Below are 23,299 nucleotides of genomic sequence, written 5' to 3'. Positions count from 1 at the left end.
ATTGCCGTTATCTGTTACCATCAAGCCTACGGAATTGTTTCACCACAGAGTCTGTAACTACCGAGCATACGTATTATTGTGTTACCACTGAGTCTGTAACTACCGAGCCAACGGAATTGTGTTACCACTGAGTCTGTAACTACCGAGCCTACGGATTTGGGTTGCCACTGAGTCTGTAACTACCGAGCCTACGGATTTGGGTTGCCACTGAGTCTGTAACTACCGTGCCTACAGATTTGTGTTACCATTGAGTCTGTAACTACCGAGCCGACGGAATTGTGTTGCCACTGAGTCTGTAACTACCGAGCCGACGGAATTGTGTTGCCACTGAGTCTGTAACTATCGAGCCTACGGATTTGTGTTACCACTGAGTCTGTAACTACCGAGCCTACGGTATTGTTACCAGTGAGTCTGCTGCAACTGAATGTGTGTTGCAGTTGAGTTTGTGTTATGGGAGGAACGCGTTGACTATAAGGAAATTTGCTCAAGAACTCCGTATGCCTGCATGACGGCTGCAGAAGAAGAAAAAGGAAGGGTAATTTTTTATCCATGCCATTATATTTGTTATTATTGATATTATTATTTTGTTTAGAATTTTTGTATATTAATATTAATATTATTCTAAAATAATAATATTATTATTATAAAAAGCGATTGTCATGGCGTCTGATTCTAGCGAACTTGAAGGGCATGTTGCACATTGAGTGAGCTGTGGATAAGTTGCCATGTCACAATCTTCGTCGTAAAACAACGCGTAACGTTTTTACGCCCATGTAACGAACAGGCATTGACGTAAAAAGAACGACGTTAAAGATTGCGATTTAATGCTCATCTGTTGCGCAACGCGCGATGTGGAGGTTGCGTTTTTCCGAGCCTGCGCTCAGAGAAATGTGTGCTACATTGTCCAAATTGTGATGCACTCTTCCCTTGGTGGGTTCGCAGGACTCAGCTTATCCTGTCAACAGGGCTTATCAGTGCCATGTCCGCTCGTCTCCTTGTACTGTGTGCAAAAAAATATGTCTGAATTTGGACAACATGACCAATTCATTTTTACCAGTACGTAAACCCGCATTGAGCTGCCATGCAGTCATGTTGTGTGTTGGCAGTCCATTGCTTCATGTTCCTGAGAGTGCAGGTGACATTATTTTATTGTACTACGTATTAATATTCTAGTAAGTCTTGCATTATCGTGAATCACAGCATGTTAATTTGTCAAACATATTTGAGAAGCTGATGTTGTTTCGTTGTACTGGCCTATATTATTGATATGCTAGTAGATTAGAAGAATATTAATATTATAGATTAATTACCTATAAAACCTCGTTGTTGGTTCGAAAGCTTTCTGGGTGAATGGAAAATATCCTTAATCCTGAACTGGTGGCAGGATAACAACACTTGAATGGTTTTTTACTGAAGTTTATAGGAGATGTATATTATATATTGTTATAGGAGTAGTATATTATATAAAAGGAGGAGTATATTGGCTCAACTAATCGTAGGAGAATTTTAAACTATTTTTATACTCATATGGTTCATATTCAGTTCAATTTCGTGTCGTGCATATGTGTTAACCCTTTAGCGACTTCCTTTTTTCCTTGCTGATGCAAAACATTACATTGCATTCATACCACAGTGAGAAAATTCATTCATTGGAAATTGGAAAAAACGTGACAGGCCACATATATGTCCACCCGGTCGATACGTAGCGTGAGATTCTAGGTGATATATTTGGATGGATGAACTTCATACGTAAGTAAAAGAACACCATTTTGATATATGATAAATGTACATATATGTATACTAGTATAGCTGAACGCTAAAGGTTTGAATACTAGATAAAGGAGAGGTATTCATACCATGGCTTTGTGCATATATATCAGAAGTTCCAAATTTCAGTTCAAAAATTTTAAAGTTCCAGATGTCTATGATTGAGACAACTACAGCTATCACATAAAACAATAATTTTTGTTTATTAGAACTTTTTTTACAAAAATATACTTTTAGGTAGGGCATTTATCGCACCGGTTTGGGTAGTTTTCCAGACCATCATAACTTTAGAGGAACTTTTTTTTCTTCGAGCTCATGTAACTTCGTATGAAGTAAATATGAAAAAATATCTCAACAAATATCTATCTATACGATTACTGCAGAAAAAAGCCTTATCGATTATAGTATTCTTCTATTATGATAGCGTGGAAGAAGAAAATGGAGGAAAATATCGGTTCCGGCGTACGGTTCACCGCCCTTCGTTTCAAGGCCGGCAAGACGTTGACTGCTCAGCGGCGTCTGTGAAAGTTTTCCTTCTTTCGAACGCTGAGCTGCGTGACTTGTTCATCACTTAGGTAGCTATAGCATTGTATTTTAGAACGGTTAGTTGTATGACTAAGTCGCCACTNTATTTGTATGACTAATTCGCCACTGCAACGGATTACGGTTCATCACTTAGGTAGCTATAGCATTGTCTTTTAGAACGGTTATTTGTATGACTAATTCGCCACTGCAACGGATTACGGTTCATCACTTAGGTAGCGTGATTTGGCATTGTCCTTTAAAATAGACTTGTTCATCACTTAGGCATCTTCATCATTGTCCTTTAAGGTGGTTATTTGTATAACTAATTTGCCACTTAAGTTGATTTGGCATTGTCCTTTAATAGAATTGTTCATCACTTAGGCAGCTTTAGCATTGTCCTTTAAAGCGGTTAGTCGTATGACAAATTCGCCACGTATATAGTTGATATTTATTAGCTCAACAGTTGATACGTAGGTTTGATATTTATTAGTTCAACTGTCATACATTTTTTAGGTAGGTTTAAGATTGATGGTTGAACTACTATTGGTTACTATTGAACTAATGGAAGCCAGAATTAAACTAATATAATGATTAAGGAATTAAATTAAACTAATTTAATTCTGATAATTAATTATTTTTTTTATTAATAATGGCTAGTGTTGATATAATAATGACTGTGTTGATATAATAATGGACAGTGTTGATATAATAGTGGTTAGGGTTGATATTATAATGGCTCGTGTTGATATAATAATGGCTAGTGTTGATATAATAATGGCTAGTGTTGATATAATAATGGCTAGTGTTGATATAATAATGGCTAGTGTTGATATAATAATGGCTAGGATTGATATAATAATGGCTAGTGTTGATATAATAATGGCTAGTGTTGATCTAAAATGGCGTCGAATGTATAGGTTGTTGCGGCGTGCAAGCTGTGCGGCGTGAGAAGGGCCACAAAAGTTAATAAGAACAAATGCTAGAGAATGGGAATAGAATTGTTGATGAAAATAATGACGTAATAAAACATCGATGAATGTGAACAACTTTCAGATGGTGGGAAAGGCAAGGTAAATAATGTTTTTTATTCGTTAAATGCTAAAAGTTACCCGGTGAACAAACTTGTGATTTAAAGAGTCTGTAGGGATGGGTAAGAATTTACAGTTGTTGGGATGGGTAATAATTTACAGTTGTAGGAATAAGTAAGAATTTACAGTTGTAGGAATGAGTAAGAATTTACAGTTGTGGGAATGAGTAAGAATTTACAGTTGTAGGAATAAGTAAGAATTTACAGCAGTAGGGATGAGTAAGAATTTTTAGATGTAGGGATGAGTAAGAATTTACAGCAGTAGGGATGAGTTGACATTTTCACCTACCCGGCTAAGTGGTAACGTAGGAACCTATTTTAAAAAGTACATGGTATATGTAGTAAAATCATGTATTATATATAATAACATATTTGCAGCAGATAATTCGAAGAATAACTAATGGCATGTTTTGACATGCATCGAAATTCAAGACTTCATACAATAAATAGATGATCAATTATAAATTTCTTTCACATAATATTAAAGTGCAGATTTGAAATCACGAGTACCGAGGATTCCCTTCACTTCATGCGATTCAAAATTATTAATTATGTTGACCTCGGCCTCCTGAGCGTGTAGTAATTTTGTTGGTGAATTTTAAAAGTTAAGTTATGGAGTTGATGAATATCAGTTATTTAATGATATGGTTAATTAATGAATGCTACATATTAATTATTGAGAGGTCAGTGAACACTGCAATTTGAATTGAGGAATCGATCGATATAATTTTTATCAAGTTAGGGGTGTGACGAATGTCAATTATTAATTAAGTAAGAGGTCAATGCTATACAAACTGACGACATACTTAATCTTTATTAGTCTTCAGTACACGCTTGAGATCAGCGCTCGTTCGAGAATATCGGGCGATGGCGTAAGAAGTTTGAGGACAAGCTTCTGTTTACACACGTGCTACGAATTCGAATTATAATAATATGACATAATACAATATATAATTATATAATATAACATAATATAACATTATATAATATGATTTAATACAATAGATAATTTGTTGTATTGTAAAGTTCTTCTACGGTCGGTACGTCGTTTTATTGCCTGGTGACGAACGCTTTCGTTGTGCGTCGTGGCCGGGCAAAGCTACGAAAATGTTAGATGTCTTTTTCGTTTCGCAAAAAGAGCGACGACGACGCAGGTTGTCTTCTTCATTTTGCAGGGAGAGCGACGACGACGTAGGATGTCTTCTTCATTTCGTAGGGAGAGCGACGACGAGTCTCTTATACACATCTAGATGTGTATAAGAGACAGGGCGCGGGTTATGTCATGCGGTTGGGCGCGGGTTACGTCATGCGGTTGGGCGCGGGTTACGTCATGCGGTTGGGCGCGGGTTACGTCATGCGGTTGGGCGCATTCCGGTCGCTATTGGTTCCCTAATTAGCTTCTGTTATCTTAATCTCTACGTAAGCCCGCGCTGAACGAATCACACTGGCAATTTTCTGACACTTGTTGGCCTATATCTTAAAATGATCTTCATGCTTTAAAGGATCTTCTATAAATATTATTGAAGATTATCTGTCACAACATAAATGTTGGCTGCAACAGGACTTCATGCAGATGCTCAGGAAGCGTTTAGCTTTGAAATAACGTTGAAGGTTCATTTCGCAATAAACGTTTTTTTTTAAATCAACTCGTAATCAACGTTTTTTTTTCAGCGAAATCAACTCCTAATCAACGCTTTTTCTTACAAGAAAATCAGCTCGTCATCAAGGCTTTTCAAAGTCAACTCGTAATCAACGTTCTTTTTTCAGCAAAATCAACTCGCAATCAACGTTGTTTCCACGACATTTACTTAAATAATAATTACCATGATCGTATAATGCAGCATCAGGACATCCGGTATGGCGGGTGAAAGGTGAAGGTGCGGGAAGCTGCACGGCATGACACTTCCGAAGCTGATTTACTGCGCGCACTTTCTTCTCGCCCAGTATTGCAATAATGTTATATTCGCCACACTTTCATTAGATTACATTTTATTATCCTCTGTTTTACACATTGTTTTTTCATTTGTGCTCTTAACATATTCAATCGATCTCCAACTTTACACTTTATTTATTTTTTATTATTGTTTTACAAATTCGATATTTCTAAAAGTTCTTCATCGTTTGTTTCCCTAGACAGAAAGTTTACCTCTCGTCTATTATTACTAATTTTTCTCATTTTACTCATTACTCTATTTTTCTCATTTGGATTTTCAGCTCGTAAATGTTTTCTTGCCATTTTCTATACATTTTACTGATATATATATATATACCGTAAAGATACTTCCCTACTCTCTGAAAGCATCTTGTCTCCCCTGCAGTTATAGGACTCTTTCCTACTTACTGTTGGCATCAAGTTTCACTTGAAGTCAAACTACATTCCTTTTTACTTATCGTATTCATATTTTGAATATATACTTCTTTACATTTTCCTGTTATCACATTTAATATAAATTTGCACAATATTTGGCGCAGAGAATGCAAGAGCTACAGGTAAGTTGGGCGGTTGCCTCGTCATCATGAAAGTGAAAGCAGTGCAGTTAGTTCTTGTTTATAATGAATATAGGTCTGTATTACCATCATTGTGTGTGATATGAATTAATATATGTGTGCCTGTGCGTGGCGGTAAGGTATAATACACATGTATGAGTATAGGGAATAAGCAGCAACTTATTTGTGTGAGACCTTCAACTGTGTACTTTCACTCATACAGGAATAGCATCAAAACACACAACAGTACTCAATAATATGTTATATAATATAATATATAATACAATATATTATTTTATAATATAATATAATCTTTATGCGATAACACCCCACCACATCCACCCACCACCACAACCACCTCCCACTACCCCACCACACCCACCACCATGACACCCACAACACCCACGCACGGGTGCAAAGGTCACGACCACCCCGCGGCCAGGTTGCGCAACCCACTTGTATATTTTCGACGCACTTGCACCACCAAATAAATAAAATAATATATACGCATTAAATAACTACTACGCCTTGCAGCAACACGCATTCCTGACGTGCTGATGCAGTAAGGTTATTGTCATCAAAATTTGCATTAACCCCCACAACTTTCTCAGTGTCGTTAAACTTGAAGGTTAACCACAGCTCAATCCAAAAAAGTTTGCTTTGACAAAAATAAATATATTTTTTTTGGGTGCATACCGCGCTGTTCGTGAGTGAAAGCGAGGGTAACATGCATGCAACGTTATATTTGGGTGGGTCAAATTGTCCAAATATTGACTCACTTGCTGCGTGTAACACTGGTACGTTCATTTTACTAGCTAAACTGGGTAAAGATGAAACACATCGGACCAAAAGTGCATTGATATTTGGACAAATTCTCATTAATTTCTCTGAATGAACATTGCTGCAGCTGGCCTGCCTGCACTGCAGCTGGTACTGCAGCTGGCCTGCCTGCACTGCAGCTGGTACTGCAGCTGGCCTGCCTGCACTGCAGCTGGTACTGCAGCTGGCCTGCCTGCACTGCATCCCCTCCCTAATCGAGGGCCACGAGCCCCATATCCCCCCGCCTCCCCCATGACGTGACCTCAATACCCCCCAGCAATTTATTCCAATTCGGCCATGATACTTGATGTTGCAACTTGTATATATTTATGCGGATAATTATTATTATCGTACATTTTAAATTATATATTGATTCTTGTCACGTTTATATATATATGTTTAGTTCAGCAATACTTTTTAAGATATTGGTGCTACTTCTGGAAGTAAGTATTGTGGGCGAGGAGTGAAAATTCTCGCGGACTTTATGGCCGGCGGGCCAGCTAGGGTAAAAAATTCCTATTGGTTTACCAAAACTTGTACAGGATAAACAGCAAAAGTCCTACAGATTTAGACAGAAAAAGAATTCCTGCAGGTTCAAACAAAAATTCCAACAGGCTCACCCAAAAATTTCAACAGGTTCACCCTAAAATACCAATTGATTCCCACTAAAATTCAAAAAGGTTCACCAGAAAACTCCAACAGGTTCACCCCAAAATTCAAACTGGTCCACCCAAAAATTCAAACATGTTCACCCTAATTTTTAAACAGGTTCACCCAAAGATTCCAGCAGGTTCACCCGAAATTCCAACAGGTTCACCTAAAAATTCCAACATGTTCACCAGAAAATCCCAACATGTTCACCCGGAAAATCCAACAGGTTCACCCAAAAATTCCAACATGTTCACCAGAAATTCCAACATGTTCACCCAAAAAATCCAACAGGTTCACCCAAAATTCCAACAGGTTCACCCGAAAATTCCAACATGTTCACCCATAAAATCCAATAGGTTCACCCAAAAATTCCAACATGTGTACCAGAAAATTCCAACAGGTTTACCCAAAAATTCCAATAGGCTCACTCAAAAATTCAAAGAGATCCATTCTAAAATTCAAAAAGGTTTAGCAGAAAATTTCAACAGGTTCAACCAAAAATTGCAACAGGTTCACCAAAAAATTCCAACAGGTCCACCCAAATCCAACAGGTCCACCCAAATATTCCAGCAGGTTCACCCAAAAATTCAAACAGGTTTAGCAGAAAATTCCAACAGCTTCACCCGAAAAATCCAGCCGTTCGTAAACTGGTTCAGTTCACGTGCGATGAGTCAGCAACTTTCAGGGCGTGGGGCGGCCTTCAGAGATGGAAGCCTCCTATCACACTCAAATAAATGAGTGAGACTTTATCTAAATTGCTGTGCAGTTTTCCCTTCTTAATTTTTTGTGAGAACCTGAACCTCTGAACGCAGGTCGAGGCTGCGGCCAACAAGGTCAAGAGCATGTAAATTTTTTTGAAAGTCATTTGTAAATTTGTTAATCATCGTTGCTGAGAGTAATGATAAAAATACTTGATGTTGACAAAATAATACTGATGTTAATAATGAGTGCAGGAATTATGATGGTGTTTCAGCACACATTTACAAAATTCATCCATACGTAGATGAAAATGTTCTGGCTTATCCATGCACTGCGGTGTGAACCAGGTTAAAATTTAAAAGTTTTATCAATGATCATTATGTACGGTACTGTACATACAGAGTATACAGTAACACGCAAAAGTATTGGATACATTACATTCTTCTTTATATATCAAGTTAAAGTACAAGATTTTACCTAATTGTGTCCTTTTCTACATCAATCCAAGATTCCTCCAGGTCGCTTTTATTTTCACCGCGAGCAACAAACGGGTTCTTCTGTACCTTTCTGCTAATGCACCTTGCACTAGCATCTGTTAGTTTCCTTGGACGACCAGTCTTGGAAGATTTGCAACAGCTTGCTCGGATGATATCATCAGGATGATTGCTTCCTGATGATATTTCCAACTGTACTCAACGATAGATCAGGCTACTTGGATAGTATTCGATACCACTTCCCTTTCTTCTGACGATCGATGAACTTTTGACGCAAATCTGTCGCCAACTCTCGAGTTTTAGCCGTTTTAATTTAAATTTTAAAGATGAAGCTGGGATAATATCTTCACCGGAACACAAAATCTTGTAAACAATATCTAACTGCTCTGATTGGCCAATCAGATAACAATATGAGATTAATTGAACGTGTAAAGTGAAAAGCGAAATTTTGAGTACTTATAAAAAAGTTATTTTTTTGTTCATTTTTAAACATGTATATACCCAATACTTTTGCGTGGGTTAATTTTTATATTTTGTTGAATAAAATCTAAACACTGCTTACTGTTAATATCCTTTCTATATAATGTTTATAGTACCTGTAGCAATATACTGACCAAATATTAAGTAAAATCTCACACTTTAACTTGAGATATTAAGAAAACTGTAATGTATACAATACTTTCGCGTGTCACTGTATATTATACGTCCATTAACTTCATGTAATGTACAAAATTGTAAAGAGGGTAACTTAGTGAGCAATCCTTATTGATTTTTGCATTGAAAACGGTAAACCAGTTTGAATGCATCGCTTCAATAACGAAAACCTTTACACGGGTGAGATCGTGCTGCAAAAGTTCTGAAGACGTACTGAAAACGTACTGGAAACATTCTGAAAACGTACTGGAAACATTCTGAAAACGTACTGGAAGCATAAAATAAACGCACTGCAAGCGTACGAAAATGTACTGTAACCGTACTGAAAACGTACTGGAAACGAACTGAAAACGTTCTGGTAACGCACTGAAAAAGTAATGGAAACGTTCTGGAAATGTACTGGAAACGTACCGGAAACGTACCAGAAACGTTCCAAAAACGTAGTTAAAACGTACTGGAAACGTAACGAAAACGTTCTACATACGATCTGAAGACGTAGTACTGAAAACGTACTTGAAACTTATTTGAAAAGTTCCAAGAACATACTGAAACCATACTCTGAATGTTTTCAACAACGCGTGTTGAATACGAAAGCAACAGTGAGTAATGTAATGTAAAGGTCAGAGATATTGAACCCGACCAACGTGTACAGGTGATTGCAGCCTTACGCAAGCATTATTTATATGTTTGATGTTATTTGTGGGTATGATGTTATTTGTGGGTATATTATGTTATTTGTGGGTATGATATTATTTGAGGGATGATGTTATTTGTGGGTATGATGTTAGTCTTTCTCTAGACGTCACCCTAGTGCGTGTTACCTAAGCTTTTATTATCATAACGTTCTAGTTTAGACCAAAGTTCACATATTCCTCTCCCTCACTCAGAATAATGAACGGGTCACTTTGTCCAAATAATGACTCTCTTTCCTACCCTCAGCACGACGTAGCACTGATAAACCCGTTTTTAGTAGAGCCAAACTAGGCTAGGATATCCTAGACAAGTGCATCAGTATTTGCACAATGTCTTACGTATTGATACTCTACTTATGTATATTTCTTTGAGTAAATTTAGGCCCAATTTGGTCATTACGCCCCATTAGGTCTTACTTCTGAACCGCAATTATAAACAACCCTGGCATTCTGACCGAAATTAATTTCTCATCAAATATTAGAGAATTTTTTGTTACACGCTTGGCACTGACGTAAAACTTCCAGGAACTGAAAGCTACAGCGCTGCTTGATTTGGTCGATCCAGTTTCTGTCAGATGTTCATTCGTACTGATATATATGATCTAGATATTTGTTTTAGTGATTATTGTATAATTCATGTTATTTATGTTTTTACGTGTTACGTATGCTATGTTGTGTTGCGTTCTGTTATGTTGTTTTATGTGATGTAATGTTATGTTATGAATTTTATGTTATGTTAGTTTATGCCATGTTATGTTATGTAAAGACGAGTCACGAGTCAAATTATTTGACTGGTCATATTTAGACCACTCAAATACCAACATATTGCATGTTTAATGTTAATACGAGTGATATATGTCAAATGTACACATGGCACGGTTATAGCCTGTGCTGTACACAGTCTGCCCTCGTACCCCATGACCCCCGCCTCCCCCCCCTCCCCGCAGGCTGCCAGGCCACGACCTTGCTGGCAGTTTCATCGGCCTTCATTCACAAAAATACATGGGTCATCTTGTCCAAATAGTGACACACTTTCTAACATGCAGCACTGATGTGCATTTTCGCCAGAGCTTAACTGGGTCAGGGTGACCCACACAAAGCTAAAATTGCATTGTTATTTGGACTAATTCTCGTTCATTTGTCTGAGTGCTAACTGGCAGTTTGGTCAGCCTCGTAATTATAGACGGTGGAAAAAGTCTGGCCTTTGTACAAAAAAACGAACAACCTTCCCGCCTGATGTCCGTACAGCCAACGACCTCCTCAAGAATGCGTGGTGTTTGTGCGTGGTGCGTGGTGAGTGGTGCATGGTGAGTGGTGAGTGGTGCGTGGTGAGTGGTGAGTGGTGCGTAGTGAGTAGTGTGTGAGTGGTACGTGGTGAGTGGTGCGTGGTGAGTGGTGCGTGATGAGTGGTACGTGTTGACTGGTGCGTGGTGCGTGGTGAGTGGTGAGTGGTGCGTAGTGAGTGGTGAGTGGTGCGTGGTGCGTGGTGCTGGTACTCCATAAATGTGATACGTGATAATCAATGATATTTTGCATTGACTCGTAACACATATACGTGGAGATATGTAACACATATACGTGGAGATATGTAACACATATACGTGGAGATATGTAACACGCATACGTGGAGATATGTAACACATATACATAGAGATATGTAACACATATCTATATCAGATACGTAACTCGGAATTGTTATCACTGATACCTACGAATATACACGTACGTATCATCAATCTGCTGCACAGATGCGCATCAAATATACGTAGGCAGATACGGAACACAAACTGTATCAAAATACGTAGCCATATACGTAGCCCAGATGCGTAGCCCAGATACGTATAGCCCAGATACGTAGCCCAGGTACGTAGCCCAGATACGTATAGCCCAGATACGTAGCCCAGATACGTAGCCCAGGTACGTAGTAGATACGTAGCCCAGATACGTAGTAGATACGTAGCCCAGATACGTAGTAGATACGTAGCCCAGATACGTAGCCCAGATACGTAGTAGATACGTAGCCCAGATACGCAAGGCGTATGTACTGCGCAGCTGCGACGGCCTCAGCGCGTGACCTTGCCAAGGCCGCGTGGCGCCTCCGACCTGCACACGTACACGTGCCGTGCACGTACACGAGCTGTGCACGAACACTAGCTGTGCACGTACACGTGCCGTGCACCTACACGAACCATGTATGTACACGTGCTGGTCCTTTACACGCGCCGTACACTTACAGGAGTTGTGCACGTACACGAGCTGTGCACCTACACGTGCCGTGTACGTACACGCGTCGGTCCTTTACACGTGCCGTAAAATACAGGAGCCGTGCACGTGCCGTACACATACACACGAGTGATTCACACACACAATTGATGCACGTACACACAACACGTACACGGCATCAGGTGTAGCGGCGAGCGCCAGGCAGCCTTGGGTGACCTCAGCACAACTCCCCTATTGCGGCCCCGTGAGGCACGTGGGGAGGCGGGGGAGTTGAGGGAGTTGGGGTGATGGGGGAAGGGGAGTGGGGGAATGAAAAGAGGGAATATTCCATATTCATATTCAATATTCTTTATTCCCTCACTCGTCGTTCCCGTACCCTTGATACGAGGACAGTAAGCGGCCGTAGTATACGTGGTGGTTAAAGTTCACGTAGCGGCCTAAGTACACGTAGTGGCCCAAGTACATGTAGCGGCCTAAGTACGCGTAGTGGCCTAAGCGCATGTAGCGGCCTAAGTGCACGTAGCGGCTTAGGTACACGTAGCAGCCTAAATATACGTAGCAGCTTAAGTCCACGTAGCGGTCTAAGTACACGTAGTGACCTAAGTACACGTAGCGGCCTAAGTACACGTAGTGGCCTAAGTACACGTAGCGGCCCAAATACATGTAGTGGCCTAAGCGCATGTAGCGGCCTAAGTGCACGTAGCGGCTTAGGTACACGTAGCGGCCTAAATATACGTAGCGGCCTAAGTCCACGTAGCGGCCTATGTACACGTAGCGGCCTAAGTACACGTAGCGGCCTATGTACACGTAGCGGCCTCAGTACACGTAGCGGCCTATTTACACGTAGCGGCCTAAATACACGTAGCGGGCAATTACCCATCCGCGATTAGTGGGTATCGCTGGAAAGGTCGTCATTTATTAGCTGACGAAGCTACGTACTCGTAATCAAATTTGATATCACGGAAAAAAGGCAAATTTTATTGTATTTTGGATGAGTTTTTATAAGTACCCGAGCGCCCGCGCTCTCCGTACGACCTTTCATCGCTACTTCCATGCAGCCAATGACGTCACTTCCTTCTGCCGCTAACAACTTCCTCGAATGATGTAAAAGTAACGCCCGTCGTAACGGCTGAAGTCATCGGCCGTCATAACGGCTGAAGTCATCGGCCGTCGTAACGGCTGAAGTCATCGGCCGTCGTAACGGCTGAAGTCATGAGCCGTCGTAACGGCTGAAGTCATCGGCCGTCGTAACGGCTGAAGTCATCGGCCGTCGTAACGGCTGAAGTCATCGGCCGTCGTAACGGCTGCAGTCAACTGCCGTCGTAACGGCTGAAGTCAACGGCCATCGTAACTTTTGAAATCAACATTCGTCGTGAACTCAACGAAAGTCATGCTTCGTGTCAACACCACTCATGCGAAATATTCTTTTTTTTGCCGTGAATTACGAAATATTAATTAAGAAACACTGTACGTGAGAGATTCTCTTTTCGTTACTCATGCAAGGATGACCTCTCACTGCATCAAGGTCATGGGCCCTCTCATCTCAAGGTCATGACCCATGACCACTTCACGCATAAATGCAACTCTCGAAATTTAAACATAATTTTAATAGTCAGTTGGGTGATCGTTAAGATAGCATGGGAAAATAGTGGCTTAAAGTCTTGACGTAGAACGTCATGACTTGTTGCTTATCTTTCGAGGAAATTAACTTCAAATAAAAAAACATCTATTCATATAATATTAAAAGCTCCCACTGTGGGTCTCTACAGCGGCAAAAACTCGCCATATTTCCAAGCGTCTGCACAATTTCTTTGTACAAAGAGAAGCAGGGTCCTGCAGGCCGCAGGGTCGCCGCATCAGTGGCCGCCGAGCCGTCGTAAGGTGTGGGTGTGTATGTCAGTGTCCTCCGTTTCCATACCTGTCAATCTCCAGCCTTTGTGTACTGGAAGCGCGTCAGTTAACGCTGAGCAGTTGTAAGGAATAGGTTGGTCGCTATTTGTTTTTTTTTCTTGCTCTAAATTAGTTATTTCTTTGTTTGGACAAGCTAACCATACAAGAGCCTTTCAGGTAGAATAGTTTGTGTGTATGTAGCATAGTTATAGAACTTCGTAAAATTGTTGAATTCGTACACCAAACTGAAGGCATTGTGGATGGAGTAATTTTCCAGATGCAAAGGCAAGATTGGTCGTTTTTACACTCAGATTCAATTTAATTATTGAATAATGATTTTTTCGTCATTAAAGACGTAGTAGGGGAACGTCAATGTACAATGTAGGGGGACGTCTTAACGGTCTTATACATTGTAGGGGGACGTGTGACGGTGTGTCTTATACATTTTACTGTGTACAATGTAGGGGACGTCAATGTACGTCAATGGGAACGTCTTATAATTTTTATGCTGTGATGTTTAAGTTGATTTGCATATCTAGGCTCAAACATAGCAGGATAGCTGTTCTGTTGGCGTTGAGGTCTCCAGAACTTGGCACTGGGATTGCAATGAACATTTTTCTCACCTAAGGAAACAACTTCACTAATTGATCGCCGAGTAATCTAACTGGAAAGGAATGTCCTTCGTTGCTATATTCCTGAATTCATTTATTGTTTCCTTGATTAATTGTTTGATGCCTGTATTAGTTTTTTTATTCCTGCGTTCCTTTATTGATTTCTTTGTTCCTTATTCATGACTTTATTTCTTTATTCATTATTCTATTCAATCGTCTATTGTATTAGCCGAGGCAATATATTTCTATTCCAACATTTGTTATGAATGCCTCCGCCTCCTAATCATCACAGAGGGCTTAATTATTCGACTGTTCATTGTTGTCCAACTGTAGCGACAAGGAGAACTAATTAACATCGAACAGACAAAAGACAATATTACCTATTCTTTCAACGCTACCAAGATACAATTGCAAGTAGCCCTGGATGACTTCGCTGACTGTTTACTTAAATACATTATAAGGGAATATCGTGTGCGAGATTAGGTTCTACGACGGTTTCAACTTTTCTTGCGCTTATAACTTATTTGAGAATGTTTACTGAATTTTGTTTACTGATCTTCTGAATGTTTACTGAATTACTGAATTTTACATATGCTATTCCTATGGGCACCTATCTGTCAGATTTGAAGAAATGTTTCAACGATGTTGAATGTTAACGTTTTCACAACGCTACGCACATGCTATTATTACGGGCAACTCTGTCTATTGAACTGTAACAGCCATTCACTCGCCGTAGGAGATGCTTTGACCTATGTTGTGTCACACGCAAAAATAACGTTCCCATTTTCCTGCTGTAGACATTTTAGGCGGTTCATAGTTGGCCGGAGAATGGCAATGCGATGCAACGTTTCAGTTTTGGACAGAGTTTGCCGACAGCTTCTACCTTAGTGTACCTCATTAACATTTCACTTCGCGCGCTCAGAACGGCAACTGCTTTCGTTCAATAATGAACGTCTGTTCTTTGACGCCTGTTGTGCGTTCCAAGTATCCTGCGTAAAAGCGTAAATGTCAAGTGTTAGAAATGTTCGTGTTTGATCACATTTACGTGTACTGTGTACTTATTTTAGCCGAAATTCATTATTCAATGCTTATTATAACTTGAAAATGAGTGATCATTCGAAACGTCGCAAATAAATCAAAATTACTTCATTAAACCTGCTCTTCGATCTACAAACGTCATCTCAAGAATTGTTCCACTCTCTGACAATTTAAATAGAATAGAATAGAAATGTCGGCACTGAAGAAATAGGCCCATATCTCCTGTCGCCGATTCCTGAATTTGTCGTGACTTGATTCACAAGGGATCCGGCCTTTGTAACCCGACCTTCCCATAACTGACGATTGATTGAGATAGCTGCTGGACTTATTGCCTGGTCCGTAATTTGCTAGGCATTTTAAGACTGAACATATGCTCCTGCATAGCTTCGTCTAGTCTGTTCTTGAAGGCGTTCATACTCGGAGCGTCAACGATGCTATCAGGGAGGCTGTTCCACATGTCGGTGACTCGAAGCGAGAAGAAATGTTGTCGCATGGATGTGTTCCAACGCTGTTTTTTTAGTTCATAGCCGTGGCCCCTGGTGTTGGTTCTTGTTTCAAATTCTAGTAATCCTTCTGAGACCTTGTATAAGCCATGAGTATACCTGTATGCTTTATACTAAATCATACTAAATCAACGAATTCTCTGGTAATTAATCGTACGTGTATAAATAAACAAATTCCGTCGTCTAATACGTGAAATACAGACGAATTCTAACTCCGTCAAAAGTTTTGTTGTGTGGAAAGTTTTGGTCTGTACCTTACACTCTCATCAAATTCTGCGTCACTTTTTAAAAAAAGTCTCAGTTCGAAGTGCACTCAAGTTAAAAACGTGGGTTTTCAGATGTGCGTTCCGTAGAAGTGTGTCTGTAAAAGATTTTGATGTTCGTTGAAAGTGTTAGTGTTCGTCAAAAGGGTTTTGGTGTCAAAAGTGTTCAATATGAGTGCGTGCCCGTCAAAAGTGTGTCCAATAACAATGTGTGTCTGTAAAAATTATGTGTCCGTTAAAAATACGTGTTAGCTGCAAGTGTCTATCTCTCAAAATGATGTGTTTGTTACAAATTATTTTGAGTTGGAAGTGCGTGTCTCTCAAAATGGTGCATGTCCGATAAAAATGCTTATTCGTTAAAAGTGTATGTGTATGCCAGCAGTCAGCGCAGACAACCGTACTTCAATGAGCCATTTGCCTCCCTTTTCTGCCAATAATTTATAAATTGGCGTCCCAAAGCTTGGGTCCCGCTAACTCCTTACATCAAATTGAGATAAATTGCGCTGCTTTTGTCATCTCAAATCATGCGGTCACGCAGCCCATTCGTGTTCACGGTATTGTAGACGTTCTACATTAAGCGTGTTCAGCATGGTACGAGTTCAATATGTTAGGTTCATGAGTGTAAACTATTGAAATGCTAAAGTCATACCATGGTTAATTAAGTGGGACAGTGTTGAATTCGCATAATACTGAACGGCACAATATGTTAATATTCACCAATATCGTATAAGTTCAATACATTTAAATGAAACACTGTACTGTTTAAACTGTCCAAGTTCAACATTGTCAGAGTTAAACATTGTAACAGGGTAATATTACTCACAGACAAGAGTGAGGGTGGCAGTTAATGCACGACGGCACAGATAACGCTGGCATATCTGAAACATCGGACGAATATTTTCTTATGTCTTCTAATTAGTATTGTTGTACTCGTATTTTTTTCAATGCACAGATTTCCGGACCATAAGTTTGAACAACATAATAGTTCCTTCAATATTACGAATAAAATTTCTCGTCCATTGTTGAGCAATTGACGTTGGCGGGTCGTTTCCATTGGTATTGTAATTTTACACTAATTGTAATTTTCTCACTTTCAACATTTTCAGACCATATATATTATTTTGAATTTGGATAAATAAACAATAGTTTGTTAAGTGTCACGTCTAGGATTCTCATTATGGAGGTTGGCGGGTTGTTTACATTGGTGTTGTTATCGCGGGTGCTGATAGCGACGTCCCTGACCCGTCTCGAACCCGTCGACCTGCATCAGCTGATCGCTCCTCAGGACGGGGGACCAGTGCACGATTTCGTCCAGGCCGTTGACCGGGACGAAGCTTTACAAAACATCATCTTCGGCGCGGGTGAAATCGGGGACGGGGATAAACTTGAGGATGAAGAGACGGGGACGTCTTTGTTCGGGGACGTAGCTGCCCAGTACGTCGACCACACCGTGGGGCCGGTAGACTTCGGTGTTGGGGAACGCGGTACCAGCGGTCCCGGTTTTGGCCGTCGCGGTTCAAGTGGTGCCGGTTTTTACGGTCCCGGTTCGGGTGGTTCCGTAGCTGAAGGTTCCGAAAACACTGGGTCAGGAGACTTGCCAAGTGGTCATGACGTCATTGAGGCAGACACTGCAAAAGTTGAAGACGGTGGCAACAGTGAAGGGACAGCTGTAAAAGGCAACAGGGATAACAGGAAAGGGCAAGCAACTGTCGATGAGAAGGAGGCGCTCGGTGAACTGCAGCCGGTGTCCTTCAGACCGTGTCCGGGAGGTGAGTAATGCTTCGGAATTTGGATAAATCTTTGGGCATGAAAATTTAGAAATCAAACTACAAATTTGAGTAATTTTTGTTATTATAATAATAAAGTTAACCTGTAATTTACTAATTATACCTAGCCCCCTGTAATTTGGTCAATAGATATTATTTTAAAAGGTATAACATATTGGGTGATACAATAAATCTTTATGTTCAAATTTAATCTATAATGTTGGTAATTGTCTTGCCACGACTCGTGTTACACCAAAATAATATATGGCTCATGTTGTCTAAATGGTGATTTACTTCTTACCCTCAACACTAGCAGAGAGCGGAAGTAACACTGATACGGTTTTTGGCAGGCTGGATTGTAATGATTTCGAGTAAATGTAACCAGAGGGATAATGACTTCAGGGATAATGAATCGGGAGTGAGAATAATTCAAATTAAATTAATCTGAATGATACCCGCGACAAATTATACCCGTGACAATACCGCGTGTGCCCCGCCCGTGCAGGTGGACCCGCTCCCACGTCCCTGTACGTGAACTGCACGTCACGGGTACGCGACGTGTGCAGCCTGGCCCGTGGGCGCTCCCACACGCTCGTGGTCACGTTCACTCCCGTGACGACGATAAACCACGCGGTGGTGTCGCTGCTGTCGTGGCGCACGTGGCTGGAGATGCCCTTGTTGGGGCAGGACGCGAACGCGTGCGACCACATGACTTGCCCCCTCCACGCCGGCACCAAGACTACCCTCGATTACAGGCTCAACATCCCTGACGTCGTGGGCGAGGTGGGTGATAGATGTGTGATTATTTCTACAGAGTGGCAAATGTGTAAGGATTACTGCGTTGAGGACAGGGTTGGGTGCCAGACGTACGATTATTTTTATGTGGGTGGCAGATGTGCAAGGATTACAGCATTGTGGACAGGGGTGGGTGCCAGATGTACGATTGTTTTAATACAGGTGGCAGATGTGCAAGGATTACAGCATTGTGGACAGGGGTGGGTGCCAGATGTACGATTCTTTTTATGCGGGTGGTAGATGTGCAAGGATTCTTACCTCCTTGGCTAGGTGAGTGCCAGATGTACGAGTGATTCTTTTCGATGAGGTGGCAAATGAACGAGGTTTCCTACCTCATTGGCTATATAATGCCAGATGTGGGATTCTTTTTGTTTAGTGGCAGATGTACGAGGCTTGCCACGTCGTGAGTGAGTTGGTGCTTGAATGTGTGAGTCTTTTTGGATAGTGTTTATGTACAAGGATTACGACGGCTTGAGCTTGGTGGGTGCCAGATGTGATTCTTTGTGTGAGGTGGCAAATGTACAAAGATCTCCATGATATTGACGAAGTGGATGGCAGATGTTCAAAGGTCCCAGGTGAGTGATGTGGATAACAAAATTACGACTCTAATGTCTTTTCTTATCACATATCTACGAATACACTACCCAGCTAAATGCTAGTCATATCATATGACTAGCATTTAGCTGGGTAGTGTATGATTAGCGCGAATGATACGGCACGGATACATATGACTCATATGTATCCGTGCCGTATCATTCGCGTTATAGGCCTCGACTGTAAAATGTGCCTCTTAAACGAGAGCAAGAACTGCCTAAAAGCCTCGAGGATCCTAATCAGGCTAGGCAGGCTTATGAACCTTCCAGGCCTATGGACATGATAGTCACACTGAACGAAATGATTGAAGGATGAATAAAGGATGGATTCATCGCTATGATCACATTTACATTGCAAATTCAAGCCGCACGATTGCGAATGCAAAAATTTCTTGCTAGGAAATGGCCTTCAATTTATGTTTAGGTATAAAGAAACGTTCAGACAATTAATGGGCGAAAGTTTGTCCAAATATCGATATCACTTTTGCCTTTCTGTGGGTCTTCCTTACTTAGTTTTGCTCGGTAAAGTGCGTATCAATACTACACAATTTCTGTGCTTGTGCTGTGGGTAAGAAAGAGTGTCATTGTTCAGACAATATGACCAATTTATTGTTCTGAATGAAGCTTGTGCATCATCATGATTCCACAATAAATGTTAAGCATCGCAATGTTATTAGTCATTAACAAATTTTACTCTACACGCTCGTCTGCTGAGTGACGTTATCTCTGTGTTACAGAAGCGTGACACGCTCGTCTGGCGCCTCTTCGATAAGCAGTCACGGGAACGTCTTCTGTGCTTCACGTTCCGTACCCACGTCACCTAAGACGTTACGTCATGGCGGTAACGTCACCTGGGGCGTGATGTCTCGGCGGTAACGTCACCTGGGGCGTGATGTCATGGCGGTAACGTCACCTGGGGCGTGACGTCACGGCGGTAACGTCACCTGGGGCGTGACGTCACGGCGGTAACGTCACCTGGGGCGTGACGTCATGGCTGTACGTCACCTGGGCGTGACGTCATGGCGGTAACATCACCTGGGGCGTTACGTCACGGCGGTAACGTCACCTGGGGCGTGACGTCATGGCGGTAACGTCACCTGGGGCGTGACGTCATGGCGGTAACGTCACCTGGGCGTGACGTCATGGCGGTAACATCACCTGGGGCGTTACGTCATGGCGGTAACGTCACCTGGGGCGTGACGTCGCAACGTTAACGTCATCGTCGCTGGTCATCATCTTAACGTCACTTGCTTGTGTTTCGTGTTTCCCGTCCCTGTATCGTCACTCGAAATAACGTTTTCGTTACGGCCTCAGCGTTGTGTTATACCTATCGTTCCTCTGCGTGCCGCTCTCCCAAGCATCATCATTCATCATTCCTTCTACCCACAAAACTTATCATTATCTTATTTTCCTCCTTACTTTGTCCATTTTCACTTCCCCTCATCCGGTAAAATATCTTAAGGAAATGATGCGATACAATGTAACACCCCCAGCTCTTACGAAGCTCTATTTCACTATCAGTAAAGTAACATAACAGTTTCATTGCACCAACAGTTCAATAACATCGCTATGCCAATGCTGTTAACCAGCCACAAATTGTGGTTCAAATCTTTGAACCACAAAATGTTGTTCAAAAAGTTCAAATGTTGCATTTTGCCACTCGGTGCCCTGATATGTACAAAACAGAAGGTATTTACGCAATAAAAATGGCAATTTCAATTCGAGTTCTTCTAACGATTCTGTACACAGAAACGTTCAACAAGAGACGTTCTGAGCAAAACTTTTAAAGAAACTCTCACAGTTTTTCCGTGTTGTTTTAAAAGTTGTGATCGTTCGTAGTGTGTAATGTCATTAGCACCATTGTAAATAGTTCATTTCACTATAATTTAGACTATGTATAATCTGCATATCCATGTATATGTCTTTCAATATAGCTTTATTTGCTCTATGTTACTGTAACTTGTGTATCTTTTCCTAGGGAGCCTGGTTAAGTCTTGTCTTGATTCGTGATTTTTTTCGAATCTAAAGACTTGAGAGAATGAAGACGCTGACAATCTCTGTATTTTTTAATAGATGAATTATTATTTTGATCAGAGAAGCGGGGACTCGACTTCAAAAACACGTTTTGAGTTTGGGAAATTTTTTAGTTAAATTTTAGGGTCTAAAAATAACTTGTTGTCTTCAACATCAAACGGTGGTTGTTCAACACTGATGTACTGTATGTGTAATTCGTCCTGTTTTATCGTCCTGTATGTGTAATTCAACATCATGAAGCTATGGTGTTTATGTTGACATGTATAGTTAGGTATAGGATGTCAGTGTTTTAATACTTTTCACTCTCGTTAATTAACTTCAATAACCGAACGAGGGCATCGATGCCACGCACAACAGTGGCTTAATTATTATAATGTTTGATTTACTAATTAAAAGTTAGTTGATCGGTAGTGATGAAGGTTTACTGGGCCATATAATTGGCCATTGAGGTTCGGATGATTGAATCTCAAATTCTAAGATCACCTCGCTGCAAGTTATTATAATTATAATTACTATTAATTATAATTAATAATGATAACACACGAACATTGAGACAAATAACATATGATTCAAAGGGATAGATATCAAATCGATAAAAATGAGGTACGAATCCTTGACAAATGCTCAAGTATGAATCCTTGTTCCCTATAGGATTAACTTGTGTGTTGTTCAATACAGCGTCACACTCGATACCACAAATATTGGCAACTTCCTAAAGCTTTTTGTATGCATTAAAATACTCGGTTCATTTTAGGACGAAGTTACTTCGTTGTGTTCCAGCAATGTGGTTATCCTCGAGGGTGATTACTTCCCATGTAATAACAGCTTTACTTGGTGTTACTTTACTTGTAATACGTTACTTGGTGTCGGTGCATCTGCGTCATGATTAAAATCTAAAGTGAATGAACCCTTCAATGATACTTTAACATGTTAGTTAACTGATTATAAGCTTTAAAAGTGGGTTAGCAAATAAAGATTTGCCGCATTTGGAAATATTTAAGCATGTTTAGGGTACCTGCACGAACGATTTTAAGTTCTTGTAATAAATATTGTTCAAGTCAACATCTTTTTATTACTCTAATCGATTTAATAAGCAACCCCTGATCAATTCAGCTGTAATTTACGGTTAACGTTGCCGAGTGATAAAAAAACGATTGATGAGAAAAAACTTAGTCCTTAGGAACGATTGATGAAAAAACGAAGATTTTGGAAACGATTGCTATATGACCGCATTCATGATGGCTAAGATGTGATCACAGCTAAGCCAATGTAGTTAATAAACAAGATTTAAACGATCAGAGATTCTGGGCAGACAAATCTTCTGGGCAGATTCTGGGCAGACAAGATGTTGTGTTACGCAATCTCAGCGGCTTGGGTGACTGTATCTTGTTAAAGAATATTATCAATTTATACAAGTCGGTATAATCGTATTTTATGATACTAAATGTTCCATTTTGTGACAGCAAGTACGTGAGTTACACGAGTAAGAAAAACGTAGTATCCCAGAACTCTTTGGAACTTTATCGCAGTAACCACATAAAATGTAGACGTAGAGACAGAACTATAGCTGCAACACACAACACAATGACACATGCGATAGCTGCAACACACAACACAATGACACATGCGATAGCTGCAACACACAACACAATGACACATGCAATAGCTGCAACACAACACAATGACACATGCAATAGCTGCAACACAC

General features: G+C 40.5%; 1 protein-coding gene across 1 annotated transcript; it reads left to right on the top strand.

Moving 5' to 3' along the window:
* Window positions 1-17,497: 17,497 nt before the first annotated feature.
* Window positions 17,498-20,548, top strand: LOC108680261. The gene is made up of 3 exons (XM_018169056.2): window positions 17,498-18,172; window positions 18,675-18,952; window positions 20,295-20,548. The coding sequence occupies exons 1-3, from the start codon at window positions 17,581-17,583 to the stop codon at window positions 20,379-20,381; spliced, it is 957 nt and encodes a 318-aa protein (XP_018024545.1). The 5' UTR covers window positions 17,498-17,580; the 3' UTR covers window positions 20,382-20,548.
* The last annotated feature ends 2,751 nt before the right edge of the window (window positions 20,549-23,299 follow it).

This window comes from Hyalella azteca, unplaced genomic scaffold (genome assembly GCF_000764305.2).
Source record: "Hyalella azteca isolate HAZT.00-mixed unplaced genomic scaffold, Hazt_2.0.2 contig9088, whole genome shotgun sequence".
In the NCBI taxonomy this organism is placed as follows: Eukaryota; Metazoa; Arthropoda; class Malacostraca; order Amphipoda; family Hyalellidae; genus Hyalella; species Hyalella azteca.
This window is presented reverse-complemented; position numbering and strand designations above follow the sequence as displayed.

Excerpts from the sequence above, each read along its gene's own strand:
- LOC108680261 (XM_018169056.2), top strand. The coding sequence starts at position 17,581 with ATGGAGGTTGGCGGGTTGTTTACATTGGTGTTGTTATCGCGGGTGCTG. Across the intron at positions 18,173-18,674 it reads CTTCAGACCGTGTCCGGGAG|GTGGACCCGCTCCCACGTCC; the intron begins GTGAGTAATGCT and ends CCGCCCGTGCAG. Across the intron at positions 18,953-20,294 it reads TCCCTGACGTCGTGGGCGAG|AAGCGTGACACGCTCGTCTG; the intron begins GTGGGTGATAGA and ends TCTGTGTTACAG.